The sequence below is a fragment of the Agelaius phoeniceus genome, chromosome 5 (assembly GCF_051311805.1).
Source record: "Agelaius phoeniceus isolate bAgePho1 chromosome 5, bAgePho1.hap1, whole genome shotgun sequence".
NCBI classification, from domain to species: Eukaryota; Metazoa; Chordata; class Aves; order Passeriformes; family Icteridae; genus Agelaius; species Agelaius phoeniceus.
This window is the reverse complement of record NC_135269.1, coordinates 29,127,648-29,142,763: the sequence shown is the minus strand read 5'-3', so window position 1 is coordinate 29,142,763 and position 15,116 is coordinate 29,127,648. Positions and strand designations below refer to the sequence as shown.

At 38.2% G+C, this 15,116-nt stretch overlaps 1 protein-coding gene across 5 annotated transcripts in view; it reads left to right on the top strand.

Moving 5' to 3' along the window:
- The window catches only part of VEZT (vezatin, adherens junctions transmembrane protein), a 59,788-nt gene that overhangs the window by 25,293 nt on the left and 19,379 nt on the right, over positions 1-15,116 (top strand). For 3 of the 5 annotated variants that reach the window (XM_054631083.2, XM_077178742.1, XM_054631086.2), the window contains 4 exons: positions 5,163-5,312; positions 9,464-9,611; positions 12,431-12,762; positions 13,383-13,576. In XM_054631083.2, the coding sequence (XP_054487058.1) occupies positions 5,163-5,312; positions 9,464-9,611; positions 12,431-12,762; positions 13,383-13,576 (824 nt within the window). The remainder of the gene's footprint in view (positions 1-5,162; positions 5,313-9,463; positions 9,612-12,430; positions 12,763-13,382; positions 13,577-15,116) is intronic. The other 2 variants (XM_054631084.2, XM_054631087.2) reach the window with 1 other exon arrangement.

Below are 15,116 nucleotides of genomic sequence, written 5' to 3'. Positions count from 1 at the left end.
AAAAGTATGAGTTCTAATATCTCAGTGTTAAAATACCACATCCTGAAGGTGAATTAAGTCTCACAAAACTCAGGTGCCTTTGAATGTCCTGCATTGATAGCAATGAAATATATGAAGAAATAGACTTTGAACTAAGTTAACTATTTTGGAGAGTCATTTAGAGAGTTTCTTATCTTACATTACCAAATTTATGTAAATAAACTGGTCTGCAAGTAATCATTCATATTTTACAAAACGGGATTACATGAAAACCATTCTATTTTTATTTAACAAATATGTTTGAACTAGTGAGAACACAGTAATCAGCAAAAACCATGAAACATTATTTCCCACCTCAAGTAAAGTTAACATAAGTCTTTTTTTTTCTTGCATACAGGTGTTGAAACATTTAGATTCTTAAGTTATTTACTGTTGAATTTGCCTTTCTTCCACTTAAGGGATGCAAAAGTGCTCTGAGTATTTAGCTCTTGTAGTTATTTGATAAGTTTTGCTGATTTTCTGTGTGAAAGGACATCAGAAAATGTTCAGTGTATGCAGTGATTCCAAAGCCAACAGGCCTGTTGCTGTGCACTCTCATTGCCGTGGATGCTTTTGCATTGTAACTGCCTATGATGAATCCATGTGTGCCAATTCTGCTTAAGGCTAATGGAGGTGGCAAACACCAACACCTAAAATAGTCAAAATTCTTTCTAAAAAAAATCAGAAGTTCCCTTCTCGGCAACAAGATGTTTATCTGTGCCAGACCAACTATTCTACACTCAGACATGTTCTTACATGCAAGTGTGCAACTTTAGTCTTAAAATTCTGAATTAATTTTTTAGCTTGAGATACCTTCAGTGTATTTCACTGAAGAAATGTTTCATTCTGCCTTTGGAATGCATAAGCATGTCTTCAGTCTGCCTAGCTATGTGGTTTTTGTTTTGCTCTGGATTTTTGCTGAAGAAGCATATACTTGAGCAATAGGCAGTCTTATCTTTGCAAACGGGTTCTTAAAAGAAATTATTGTTCAGGCTTGTCCAAATTACAGATGAGAAAAACATTTGGATTTTTGCCTAAGTTTAAGCAAACGAACTTGTGGTCAATGTCTAAATTGCTGCTGCCTTGTTCTTTTACTACATTTCTTAGATAACAGATTAACGAAAAACAGACTGGTCTTTAAGCTGATGCTTGATCTAATAGCTTCTTTACTTGAAACTTTGGCAAGCTTTTCAAAAGACTTGGGTATATGGATGGAGTGGGAGAAGTTTGACTGTGCCAGCATCTTCAATGGAACAACTGTACAGTATAAAGAAGTCAATGCTGTACAAGTTTTGGGTTGGTTTAGCCTAGAGGAACTTCTCACTCCAGAGTGTCCTTTTCTGAATCCACATATGCAAGAGATGCTGCTGCACAGGGCAGTGTGAAATTCTTTCCTAGAATTTTCTACAGTAAACCAGCAGAACAAAGTTTAGTATTTTCTCCTGTAGTAAGGTTATCAAATCTTAGTGCTTTTTCAGAAGCAATCTCATGGCAATAGAAATGGTTGCATTTGAAAAGTTACTGAGTATCCTCTTGTATTATTTTACATCCTTGAAGGAATGAGATTTCAATGAGGTGCAGTATCCTGGTCAGTGTTACATGTGCAGCTGTTTTAAGGTACTCCTGATTCAGCATAGGCCTGTGCATTGACCATATTGTGAGTGGAAAGATACTGCAGCTGTTATTTAAATAGTGCCATGCTCAGACTTTGACTGGTTGTACTTAGCTAAACTCTGACAGGGCAAGTCCAGGTCTGCAGCTTTGGCCTGAAGTTCCTCATGCTCCACTGCTGGTTTTCCTCCCCATGACACCATCCATTGCTATTCTCATAGGCTAATTTATACATCCATTGAGATATCTATGGCTTTGCTTTATTCTACCCTATTTGCCCCTTATTAATTGATTCTGGACTGTCTCTGCAAATGGTATATTATTACTGATGAGGTTTTGGTCAGTTCTCTATAGGTTAAGTGGTTTATTACTGTGTGGTAGTGCCTGCTCTACTCAAATAGATAGTCAAACATCCTTTTGCTTTCATTCACCTCCCAGTAAAACTGACTGCAGCCACAGGAACCAGAACATGAATTAGATCAGGGACTAAGAACTTGAGGGGGGAGCTTGGATTAGATGGCCTCCAGTGGTCCCTTCCAATCTTAACTATTCTGTGATTCTATAATCCTGTCAGGCTTCTCTTACATTAGCTGCTCTCAAAGACAACTTGATTTTCTGATTCCAGCCTGGCCTTTGGAAGTGTTTAAGGCTCTGTTGGAATCTCAGGTGTGTCTGCTTGGTACCAGCTCTGTGAGGCTGAGACCTCACCTGGCTGGCTTGGATTACAGAAATTGTATAGCAAAGGTAGGGCAGTATTTCTGTCTAATTGCTTCATTTGCAATTAGCCAAATGAAGCCTGATCACAGGTTACAGCCTGGAATTTCTGGAGGGTAATGAAAGTATGCCCATTATCTTGCACATCATAAAACAAGAACTGAAGGAATACATAATGGAAGGCTGCAGCAGTAAGCCCAAGTATTTATTCCCTTGCTTGTCACCAAAATAATTAACTTCTTTTCTGAAATGCTCCCTTTTTACTGTATTTTAAACTTGAATTAAGCTCTGTGAACTTAATACATATGAATGTATATGAGCATCTTTAAAGAACTGCTTTCATGGTGGAGTGCAGTAATAGATTTTTATTAATGTGTTTATATAAACTTGTTAAAAGTTGAAAGCCAATTTAAGATTTGGCTAGTAAAATTAATTTAGAAACATGTTGTTCTATACAGTAAAGTGGGTTTGGAGCTGTAGAAAAGGAGAAATTCACCCTTAAACTTTCTTTGCTTCTTGCTACTTGTGGCTGATATGCAAAGCTGGTAACATTTGGATAACTTGTAAGTCCAATTAAAATAGATAGAGGATAAGAGAGAGACTTTTTACAAGGGTGTGTGCTGATAGGACAAGGGGGAATGGCTTTAAACTGAAATAGGGCTGGTTTAGACCAGATATTAGGACAAAAATTCTTGACTGTGAGGATGGTGGGACAGATTGTTCAGAGAAGTGGTGACTTACCCGTCCCTGGAGGTGTTCAGGGCCAGGCTGTATGGGGCTTTGAGAAGTCTGGTGGAAGGTGTCCCTGCCCATGGCAGGGGGTTTGGAATTAGAGGATCTTCATATTCCCTTCCAACCCAAACCATTCTGTGATCTGTGAAGATAAATGAAACATTAGGAATTTAGGGATATGATATGCCTGACAGAAAGACATATAATAGATTCTACTAATTAAATTAGTCAAATAAGGAAGAATTTTTTATTAAAAGCACTGAAACAGTCCATTCCAGAAGGAAAGCAGATTGTTTTGCTGCATACTGGCAGTACGTGCTGTGCTTGAGTTATGCTATATTTGTTCTCTATAGGAGCTGGAAAAGTCTGCATCACTGTAGTAGAACATAGATCCCTGTTTCTTTTTTATGGTAGAAGAATTTTACTCCTTTTCTTTGAGCTTTCTTCTGACAATTCACATGGGCTTGGGTCTACAAACTAATGTGAGAGTTTATACATAAACACTTCAGTTGTTACTTCCAAAAGCTAGGGAAAGGTTAGAGATTGGCATGTACTGCATTACATGCTGTGTTCCCTACTGAAAGATCCAGCAAGGCTAGCATTTTCAATTTACATTTAGAAATGGAAATGAACACAGTTTGGTTTTTATTTTTTTCAGATTTTAAAGTCCTTTATGAGATGTTATATAAACCATTTTAATAACACATAATTTAAAATGGTATGCAGATATTTTCTATAGTATTTCAGCTAGCATATTCAATATATGGCAATATTTGGCATGAATCTGCTTGTGTTAATGGTGTTAAACATACTGATATATGGTTCCAGCCTTGCTCACTGGGTGGGCTGCTCTGGTTTTCATATTTGATAGTGAAGGCCACAAGCTATTTCTCTTCCCAATGTGCAGCATGGTCCAGCTGAGCACATGGAGTAGGACTGACATTTTCCCAGCAGTGTCAGTCTGCTGACTTGGTCAGCTTTTTAGTCAGATGGACTACAGAAATAGTTACCAATGCAGCAACCCACCTCAGGCTTACCAGGTACCCTGTATGCTTTTCCCTTTTAAGTGACTGCACATGAAATCACCTCTTCACCCTGCCCTGGGAAAGGTGAGAGCAGAAGCAGGCTTACAGTCCCCAAAGAATTAATCACAATTGATTGTCCTGTTGTCCAGACCATGTTAATTCCTGAGTTGATTCTAGTAAAATCAGTCCCAGCAAGCAGAGTGCACCTAGGCTGTTTCCAGAGTCTCAGTCACAGGTTTGACATCAGATTGTGTATGAAAAGATACAGCTGGAGCCTAAAGTTCTGCAGACCTGTTCAATGTTCACCCAGATCACAATTCATTTTATTTCCAGATGAGATGATTTCTTACAGTGCTAAAGCCAATCTGAGTTATATTCTAATAGGCAAATGGCATTGTTTCTTTTAAATGGTATATTCACCTGAATAGCCAGACACCAAATTTATCTTCCAATATGCTTGTGTGGTGTATACATGTCATGTGTTTACCTGTCAAGACTCTCACAAACACAGCTGCCATTCATTGCATGGTGATAAAATCTATGTCACTTCTCAAATAGTATTTTTCTTCACCTAGAAAACTTTCTGCATCAGGAAGGTTAAAAGAATATAGTGTTTTGTATGGAAAGCTATGTGTTGGCACCTTTTTTCTGCAAAAATTATTGGAAAAATAAATTTGGATATAAAGAGGTATATGTTAAATACATGTTTATTAAAACTTCCAAAGCTGACAGTGGGCTTGTAATAGCTTTGTGTCCTGATTGAGATAATGTTTCGGTATGTCTACCATTACTACACCATTTTGGAAAATTTTAGAGAAAATAAATGTGCTCAGGAGTTTTGCCACGGCTCAGATGAGAATAGATGAAGGCTATTTACTGAGGAATCCTGGCAGCTGTCTGAAATTTTGATTAAATATATCATTGATATGATCAGGGTTTAGTCTCATAGTTACTGAGTGATTTGAAAAAGCTTTCTAAGCAATGAAATAGGAAAACTGATGTACTGTTCTTTAAAAATACTTTAGGACATCTGTACAGTTGTATCACATTTTACTTTTCAAGTTTGCTTGACAGGGTCAGTGCCGCTTGCCCATTTAATAAAGCTGGACAGCATCCTAGTCAGCACCTGATTGGCCTCCGGAAAGCCGTGTATCGATCCGTCAGAGCCAACTTCCGAGCTGCAAGACTGGCCACTCTGTACATGCTGAAAAAATATCCTTCCTCTAAAAACCTTCCACTTCAGGTAGCCCGTGTTGCCTACTGCCACTTGTGCCAATGTTGAGAGTCAGGATGTCTAGAAACATACAGCATCTAATTACATAAACAAGTGAAAGAAAAGGTAGCTTAGTAAATTGGGGCTTGTGTTTGGTTTGGAACATGCTTTAAATTTGCCATTTTGTGTACTGTGCATTGTGATAAGTTTCAGTGCACTGAAAACATTTTATCATTATTGACACCCATGCTTTGGTGTAAGTGTTAGTGATGTGTTTCAGAGCCCTTCAAAATTTTGTTTTATAATTCCTCTTAGCCCAAAATATCCCTTGCACCAACATATCCTCTTCTCTGAACAAAATGGCCTTTCACTTGACATCCCTGTGTTCAAAGGTAAGTTGGTTTTCTTCTACCAAATTATCTGCAGCAAATTAAGCTTTTATGTTAATGTATATCTCAAATATGTTGGAAGGAGATCAGTCTGATGAACCTGTGAAAGAATTAAAAATTTTAGGTCACAGCTTTATTCATGATGGTACAAATTGCATAAACTTGATATGTTATCATTCTCACTTCTACTCAGTAGAACTAGAAGTTCAGCAATATTTGCTTGTGGCTAGTGTACCTTCTTTTACTTAGATAACTGCCTTCAGTGAGTACAGTTAAGTATTTTTTACCTAATTAAAATTTGTTCCCATGTAGAAGAGAAAATATGCAGTCATAATTTAGCCTTATACCAGGCAGTTGTGTCAAACTTGGTAGACCAGTGATTTAATGAGAGGGAAAGTCATATTGCTTACATTTTGTGTGGAGAGACAGTTGGGTGCTAGCAGAAACAACTCAGCATTTGCTCACACCATTCTTGCTCTGATTTGTTCATGTCAGCAAGAGTGCATTGCTCAAAGTCACAGAACAAAATGCCATAGAAAAGGGTATTTTTCTTTTAATTCAGAATCTAAGGTTATAGCAGGATGCAATGGCTGAAAGCCTAAACTAGGAATTAGGCACTTTGGGTTAAGTATTTACAGGATGTTGTGCAGACCAGTTCAAAAGTTCTCTGCTCTGTCCTTCATTGAATTGTGTGGTAACTCAGGCAGTGCTTCCCTTGGCATGCTAGCTGCTTAACACTTTTATTCTTAAGAGCCTTGTGGGTTCTGCATCATGGGAATCTGGTGTAGCTATATACAAGCTGGATGGAGGAAATCTTGTAGCTTATGTTACTGGCTGATGTTAATAATCTCATCCTCTGCTGTTCAGAATGGTCTGATTTGAACTATTTTCATAGGTAGGACTTGGGCATTGGACCACATAAACTTAAAAAGCTTGGATTTTGGTGTGAGGTGATGTTCTTTGCTGTCAAGGCATAACTAGTGTTATTTTTTTATTAGTGATAAAACCAAACATTGGATAGTGGTATTTTAAATGGAGTGATATCTAACCCTATTAGAATGGAATGCATATAAAATGCATTCTGTGCCTTTGAGATGCACCGGGCACAGGGACATTTGCAAATTTCCTGTAGTAAATCTAGTAAAAACTTGTTTCTGCTCTGTAAAGGTTTAGTTATTGCATCATGAACTGTTAGAAAACTCCATACCTTTAACTAGGGAGGGGGAAAGTTCATGCAAGAAAACAAGTAAGCTAAACAAAAAGTAGTACCCTCTTGAGATGATAAACGCTTAAATTGCCACGCTGAAATATCTGAGTAGAGACACTTGGGCATTTTTCAGTGCAGTGTTTCTTCCTTGACCAGCCAGTTCATCACATGCTTAGCTCACCCCTGGTGAGCAGGTGAGAATTTGTAGAAGAGCAGCTTAGATTTCCTAGGGATCCTGTGAGGCCCCCCTGTTAGGTCTTCAGATGGGAATGTGCTTTTGAAGACTGAAGTATGAATGATAGATTGTTACATACAGGGATACATTAGCAATCTTGTTTTTCTATAGGTAAATAAGAGTGTCTAACCTGATAAGAGGTTAGACATTCACTGTACAGGTATTTTATTCTGGATTTGACAGTTCATTATTAAGTAGCATTGCCTTCTCTTTCTTTCAAGCTAATAAAGCATGTAAGTTAAACAGATGAATGAAATATTTTCACGGAGACAAAGAAAAATTTAACTAGTCTAAGATAGTTAGGCTTTAGTATTTTGGCTTTAACTACTGACTAGGAGTCAGTAGGGCTAAAAATACGACGAGATCAAAGTGCACAAAGGAAGTGTGTTCCTGTATATAATGGTGTGTATGTGTTTAAACTCTCTAAATGTTTGATCCTTAGGAAGTTAATGGGGGCATGGGATCAGTTCTCTGCTTTCATCTGTCAGATAGAAATGGGAGTGGAAGGGCTGCAATAGAGGAAGGCAAGGCAGGAGGTGCAGGAGGCCACTGGGAATCCCTGGCTGAGACACAGCATGGGTAAGTGGCTCCTTGGTCAAACCTCATGTTTAAGATGTTGCCTGGAATTTATTTTTAGCATGACTTAGGAATCCATGTGTGTCCAAACTGCTTTTTGTGGTGTTCATATTGTTGGAAATGCCATGTTGCAGGAAAAGGCTAACAAGGAGTACAAGTAGTTTCTAAGATTAATGGTCCTGAAGGGTTTTGACCTGACTTTTCAATTTCTGATGGAGTTACCATCCTCATCCTATGTGCTCCCTCTGCTGGGCATGCTGTCAGGTTAATTCAGAGTAGACACCATTTATGTGAGGCAGCTGCTGGTGACGGCAGTAATATTCTGATCCTAATTAATTTACATTGCAGGGTTTTGTTTGAACACTTAATAGGCTTGTTCCTTTCCAGACATCAGGAATAAAGGAGGGAGGAATGTTGTTTTTTTACACATCCTGGACACTTTGCTTTACTGTTTCCTGGGACACAGAATTTTACTTTTTTCCTGCAATGTTCTTCTGCTTAACTGGTAAAAGTCTCTTGAGCAAATCAGTTTTGCGAGTTCAATCCTATGAGAATTTAGGACATGGACAATTTGGGTGTGAAAGCAGATGGAACTCGTAGCTTCCCCCTGAAAACACATTAGATGGACAAGAGACAAGTGCTTCTAATTGGCTTTATGTGCAAGAGATGAGAGCATTCAGTTTCTAGACCAAACTATAAATGAAAACCAAATATATTAAATTAAGACCATATTTTCATTAATGCTTTAAAAAAAAAAAAATATATATATATATATATATATATATATATATATATATTTCTGTGGTACAGATGTGATTTTGTACTTATGGCCATAAGTTTACATTTCTGTTTTAAAATGAATTTTACTATTTTGTGACTGGGTAACTATCAGAAAACATGCAAAACATCTTGAACTGTTCCTCCCCAGCCTGAGGCCATCCTAAAATTAGTGCTATTCTAATAATAAATAAAATTAAGAAAATAATAAATGCTGCCTAGTCTATGAATTATTTTTTCTATTTTCTGTTATCAGTTATATTTGGCTTGCTTCCTACTTTTTAAGCATTTTTGAGGACTAGAAATGTACATTTTCCTACTGAGATTTTAAATGTGCTGAATGGTGTTGATAGATACCAGTTTGCCACTCATCCTGCCAAGATCATAATGTCTTTACAGTGATGTAATCAATAAAGTTAATGTTATGACACAGTCAGGGAGCTCCTGTTCTTCACAGAGCTCTCTGAAATGTCAAAGATCTTTTACTGTAAAGGCCTCTCTGAGCAGTCCATCCACAGACAGACCCCTCAGCGAATTCACATCCTGAGTTTAGTCTATAACACAGGCTACCTTTAAAACTTAAAATTGCACAATTGTTCTCTTTCCTCTGTTAATTTCTGGTTTAAGATTGACATGAACTATTTCTTGGAAACTCAATATTTAAAATTAAGATGTTTCACTCATTTAAAAGGGATGCAGGGATTTTTCATTAATCTACTTTGTTTCTTTTTATGTTTCTATTTTGACATAGGTGTTTTGTCAGTGTCTTATCTCTCATCCTTCTAAGAGCCTTTAAAAATTATGCCTCAAATAAGGATTGCAAAACAGGATTCAGGTAGATTTGGGATGAAAGTATGTGATTTCATAAAAATTGCCTAGAATGAGAAACCTTATTAAGTATTTCTTTCCTTTTGTGTGTGTTTAATGCAAAAGTGGCTTTGTTTACCACCTTAACTCCAGCTAAACTTACCCTCTGAACTCGGAGAGTGACAACGTGACCAGCTACATCTGTGTGGTCCCCTTTAAGGAGCTGGGCCTGGGACTGAGTGAGGAGCAGGTCTCTGAAGAGGAGGCACACAATCTGACTGATGGCTTCAGCTTGCCTGCACTCAAGGTAAGCTCTCCTAGAAGGGCTTCATCCATCCATGCAGGCTCCTGGTGAACATCTTTCTGTTATGAAGTCCTGTGGCTTGTATGTCCTAGCCTGTAGTGACACACTGAATGGAGGGTAAGGTGTTATCAGTCAGGCTCTTATCATGTGTTCTACATTTATCAGCAGTCACCTGATTTCTTTGGGCATGTAGAGAAAGAGAAGTTACTCAATACAACATTAGGATATTTTTCTGCAAATGATGGAAGTTCAAGACAGTTGTTCTATAATCAGCTTGATCAATCCCCTTAAACATGATTTTTTGCTCTCTGATTTAACCTGATCCCAGCTGAATAAAATAATTTCTGGATTTGTACTTAATTCTTTTTTTTTATCTAATCTCTTGATATGAATAAAAAGAGAGACATCAAAAATCACAAATTAGTTGTAAATGCCAAAGGGAGTAGCTGCATTTAGTCATACTGAGGAGCAGAAATCATAAGCTTGGACCCCTGCTGCCGTGAGCCAGTGTGGTTCTTTGATCTTTGAAAAACTTTTAACTGAACAGAGTGACAACCATATAATGGCCTTTTTATGTATTTTGTTTTGAGATGTTAGTTTTTTTTAATTTGAATGAGTCAATTGGAAGGAAGATCTAATTTGAATGCAAGCCTTCTATACTCTAATGACCCTCTGCCAGGGCAGTTCCCCTTTAGCATTGTCTTTTTTAATGGAAAATTCCATTATTATATGACTTCTGTGTGTTCTCTGGGGTTGGCTTTTGTTACATTTTTTTTCTCTTAATTTATAGACCTTGACTTCTTTTGTTCTGACAGTAAATGCTACCAGTAATAGTGATTACTAAGCTTTGATGCTTTGTCTAATTAGCTGTAAGCTAAGAGCTACAATAAATAGCAGCTTTTGGGATTTTTTTTCTTGCACTTCATTAGCTGAAGTTCTAATTGCAACCATGTAAGCCTGCTAATTTACCCACTTCTTTTTAAGCACAAGAAGCCAGTAAGAGGTGCCCAAGCTTGTAAGCTAAGCCTTTGTTTACCTGCAACTTGCAGTAATTTAACTGAACTCTGTTTTAGTTAAACTGGTTAGGATGCTTTCTGGATACACTTAAGATCACAACAACTAGAAAATCTCAATTTATGGTAACTCATAAAAGCCAGCAATGTAGGCTGGGTGTGGTATAGCTGAACCAAGCTAAATTCACAAAAATCAGTCCTAAGCAGATTCCTGTGTAGGTATAACATACTTTGATAACCCTGGGACATATTTGTGTGGTGAGCCTTGGATGTATGTGCAGTCCTCTTTGGTTTTGTTTTTTCACTTTAAGAGAATTTGCCTCTATAATAAAGTGTAGGTCATGCTAAGCCATATGACAAATGTGTCTTTTGGCTACCTTGTCCTTGAAGTAAAGCAATTTAAAGAGTGAAGATTTTTCACTTAAGAAAAACATCCCAGTTTAAGCTGAGGAGAGCCAGGTGGATATTTTGTGTCAGCAAAGATCATCAGTAGTTACTAACAGAGCAAACTGCTTGCAACCATAAATACATCTGGAATTTCCTTTTCTCTTGTCGTTGTGCCTTTTTTTCAGGTAGGTTTTTGATTATTATTATCAGTTCCTGAAGTCCACTATTTCTGTATGCTATTTTTTTACTGCCTGTGATTTATATCTGGTGGAAGGGATTGGTCTTCTTTTGTGCTTATTACAGCATGAGCTTTTGATTTTTTTATCCAGGGCACTACACGTTCAGGGACACTTGAGTGATTGCTGCCCATTTGTTTGCTTTGTATTTTTGCACCCAGCCAAATCAGTCTTGCATGTATACCCCAAATTAATTTCATGTCATTCATGTATTCTTTTTTCTCATGAGCATCTTTTGTAAATTGAGATTCTTTTTTCTTTTGGAATACTTTCTCAGTTTGCATCCAAGTATTTTTGATGTGATGAGTAAATGTTTTGCCTTCCTTGGTCTGGAATGCTTGCGAACAAGTTTCAGTCTCCACCTCATAATCACCTATAGCTGATCCCTTTTAATAAGGGCCATTATTGCAGAGAAAAGTATCATAACCTTTCCTTTGCATTTTAGACATAAAAGGTGCTGCTGTACTGTCATGGTCTCCTGAGCAAACTTCTCTAAACTAAGAAAACTGTTCTTTTCATTTCATTGGAAGTGGAACTTCTCAAGAAATTGAAATTTTGGACTGCCTTGCTCCTAGATGGACTGTCCTCTTTAGTATCATATATAACATTGTGAATCAATCCATTTCAGAAAAGACTTTCCTTCCTTAGTAGTATTGGTGGAATTTCTTACTTTGGCTGAAAAAAGAAATAAGTTGGCAGCCCAACTTTCTTCAGATGCAGAATATTTTTTTTGTTGAAGTACAGTGCAATTAGGCTCATGTTTCGAAGTTGGGTGTGGGGCAATGCAGTAGTTATTAGATTGTAGAAATGACAGCTTGGCCTTATAAAGGGAAAAATGTCTTTGCTGCCACTGGAATTTTGGCAGCCCTTTATGAGCCGTAGGGTATGTGGAGATTATAGCAAATAATGAAACTGGCCGACGGGAATATGAGGTTTTGGACTCTGACAACTTTATGAGCATAATTGCATTTAATATCCTTCATCAAGGAATTAACAGTCACCTAAGGTTCACAAGATCTGAACCTCACGCGCTCTGGAATACCCTTCAAAAACAGTCAGCGGATTTTTGCAGTTTTTCAAAGTTCCCGTTGCCGGCCAAGGAATGTTTTCCCATGGTGTATTCGTACATTTACTTTGGAAGTAAATGTACACAGGTGCACGGAGCTAACCCTCCCCTGTTTTGCAGGTCCTCTTTCAGCTCTGGGTAGGGCAGAGTTCAGAGTTTTTCAGGAGGCTGGCGCTGCTGCTCTCCCCGGCCAACGCGTGCCCCGAGCCCTCGGCGTGCCCGGAGCGGCTGCCTCACCGCATCCTGCGCGACGTGGCCCAGGGCCTCCCCGGCACGCACGCCGCCTGCCTGGCCGAGCTCCGCAGGAGCTACGAGTTCTACCGCTACTTCGAAACGCAGCACCAGGCGGGCCTGCAGTGGGCAGCCAGGGGCAAGCAGCAGTGCAGGGAGCTCAACAGCCTGCAGACAGCCGTGCGCAGCCTGCAGCTGCACCTCAAGGCCCTGCTCAATGAGTGAGTCTACACCTGAATTAACAGAAGGATTGGGACTTGAAGTTCTTTGGGTTGGCAGCTTGTGTCCCCAGTTAAAAGCAAAAAAAGTCTCTGCAGTCATAGCCATATCTTCACTCAGTATGGGCCCAAAGGTTTACTATGGAATCTGATATTTTTCCTGGGTATTCTTTGAGTATCTGAAAACTTGAAGATAAGCAGTGCGCTAAGATTTTGCCTTGCATTTGTGACTCCCTTAAAAAACATAATCATCTTCCATTGATTTTTCCACATATCTAATGCTTTATAAGAACATTCAGCTCATAGTAACTAACTAGTAAATATCCTTAAAGATTTGTCACTGCCTTGGTGAAACAGTTGAGACTGTCCTACTCCTTTAACCTTACATGTAAGAATTACTATAACAATCGCAGGTATTGCATTGCTAATCTTATACATAAGCAATGTATCTTGATGTAGAAAAAATATTTTAATTTTAAAATTTTGGGACATCTTTGAGTAATTGACTGAGTTGGGTTCTTAAAACTTAAAGGAAATAACAGTATTTTACATTAAATAATGGAAAGAATGGTGGAGTAAAATATTTATTATTACTTACTGCTGTTTGTCTCCTCATTACTTAGGGTAATAATTCTTGAGGATGAGCTTGAAAAGCTTGTTAGCACTAAGGAGACACCTGAGTTGACAACAGAAGCCCGTCAGGTTCTGGAACAAAAACTAAAGTTTATTCAGCCTCATATCCAGGCAAGCAACAGCTGCTGGGAAGAAGCCATTTCTCAGGTGGAAAAAATGAGTGGAAGAAACCCAAATAAAAAAGGTAAATGTGAGAGATTAATTTAGCAGCTAATGGGATACACTTCAGAGATGAAATGGTCAAATGAATCGGTGACAGTGTTCCGCCTGTGTATCAGAATTTTAGCTGAAGAAGGTCTTAAAACCATACACTTTGAAAAACTGTGTCCTTATATCAGACTTTTTCATTTTGATGGCCTTGAAGCTTTTGTTTCAGAAAAAAATGCAACCATGCTAACTCAGTCTGTTAGACCTCTGGATTCAGATGGTTACATTTTCAGGTAGACTGATAATTGCTTTTTGTCTTTGATGGGTGAAATCACCTGTGAAGGGGTTGGATTTTAATGAATTGCCCTCAAGATCTTCATTTATTTACTGCATTAAAATGATGCCATTAATTGAAATGATAATGACATTGTCATGAAAGTTTTTTGACAATCACATTTCCTGGAACATTTCAAATCATGGAGGACATGTTGAGCATATAAAACCCATTTACTTCCTCTCTCAAAGAGAGTGAGCTAACCTTTGGTGTTCTTAAAAGTCTTAGTGACCAGCATATCCCAGTGTTTGTTTCTTGTCCTTCTCCTTAGGGATCTGTACTGCCCATGCTGTTCTTGTGAAGCATAACCAGCTTAAATAACTGAAGTGAATATAGGCTCTCCTGACATGGAATTGAACCTGTAATTTCTAATCTTTCTTTTTTCCAGGAGCATTTTTACTGTCCTAGGAAGGCACAGCCCAGCATCTGAAAAATGCTGGTAATGGAGACTGCACTAGGAAAATTGGAGGGGGGAACTTGGGGTATCAGCAAGTTACCTACAGAAATCCAAATCTGAAGTGCACTATGCCCTTAATGATGCATGGATGGAATATCCAGTAGATGGATAAATATTGCTGTGGGCCTAGAAGCAGGCAGGCCAAGCTTGTTCATGCTTACATCAGAACTTGGAGCACTGGGAGGCTTCTTGCAGGTTCTGTGCAGGTCCAGACATGGTATAAACAAACTCGTGCACTTTGCCTGATAGTGCAGTCTTACAGCTTCCCCCTCAGTGCTGTGTAAAACAGCCTGTGAGGATGTTAGGTGTAGCCTGATATATTTGCATGTGCTGACCTATTGTGTTTTGTTGACACCTTCACAACCTACAGTTCTACTGATCTTTTTTCCCCTTTGCTTAAAAGTTCTTTCTAGACTCCACACAATAGTATTTTTAGTTACTTTAATTTTATTTTTACTTTGTGTATAAATTTCTCAGCAGGCCTTTTTATTATAACTTGCTTCTTTTAAAGTTCAGTACAAAAATAACCTTGTGTGTGATCTAGAAGGGATTGCATGGGAAATAAAAAATAAAATAATCCTTCACTTTTGCCCACTGCTTTCCTGGAAACGTGCTGGGATTGAACCTCTATTTTGCAACAAGTTTACTGAACTAATTCACAGGAGCTACTTTAATTTATTTTGGTCATTGAAAACTATTTTTATCTGACAACATTTGACTTTCCTGATATATTTCTAAGCCATCCAGTTTCTGTGAGTTGACCTTGTCAATCTGTACATGAAATCA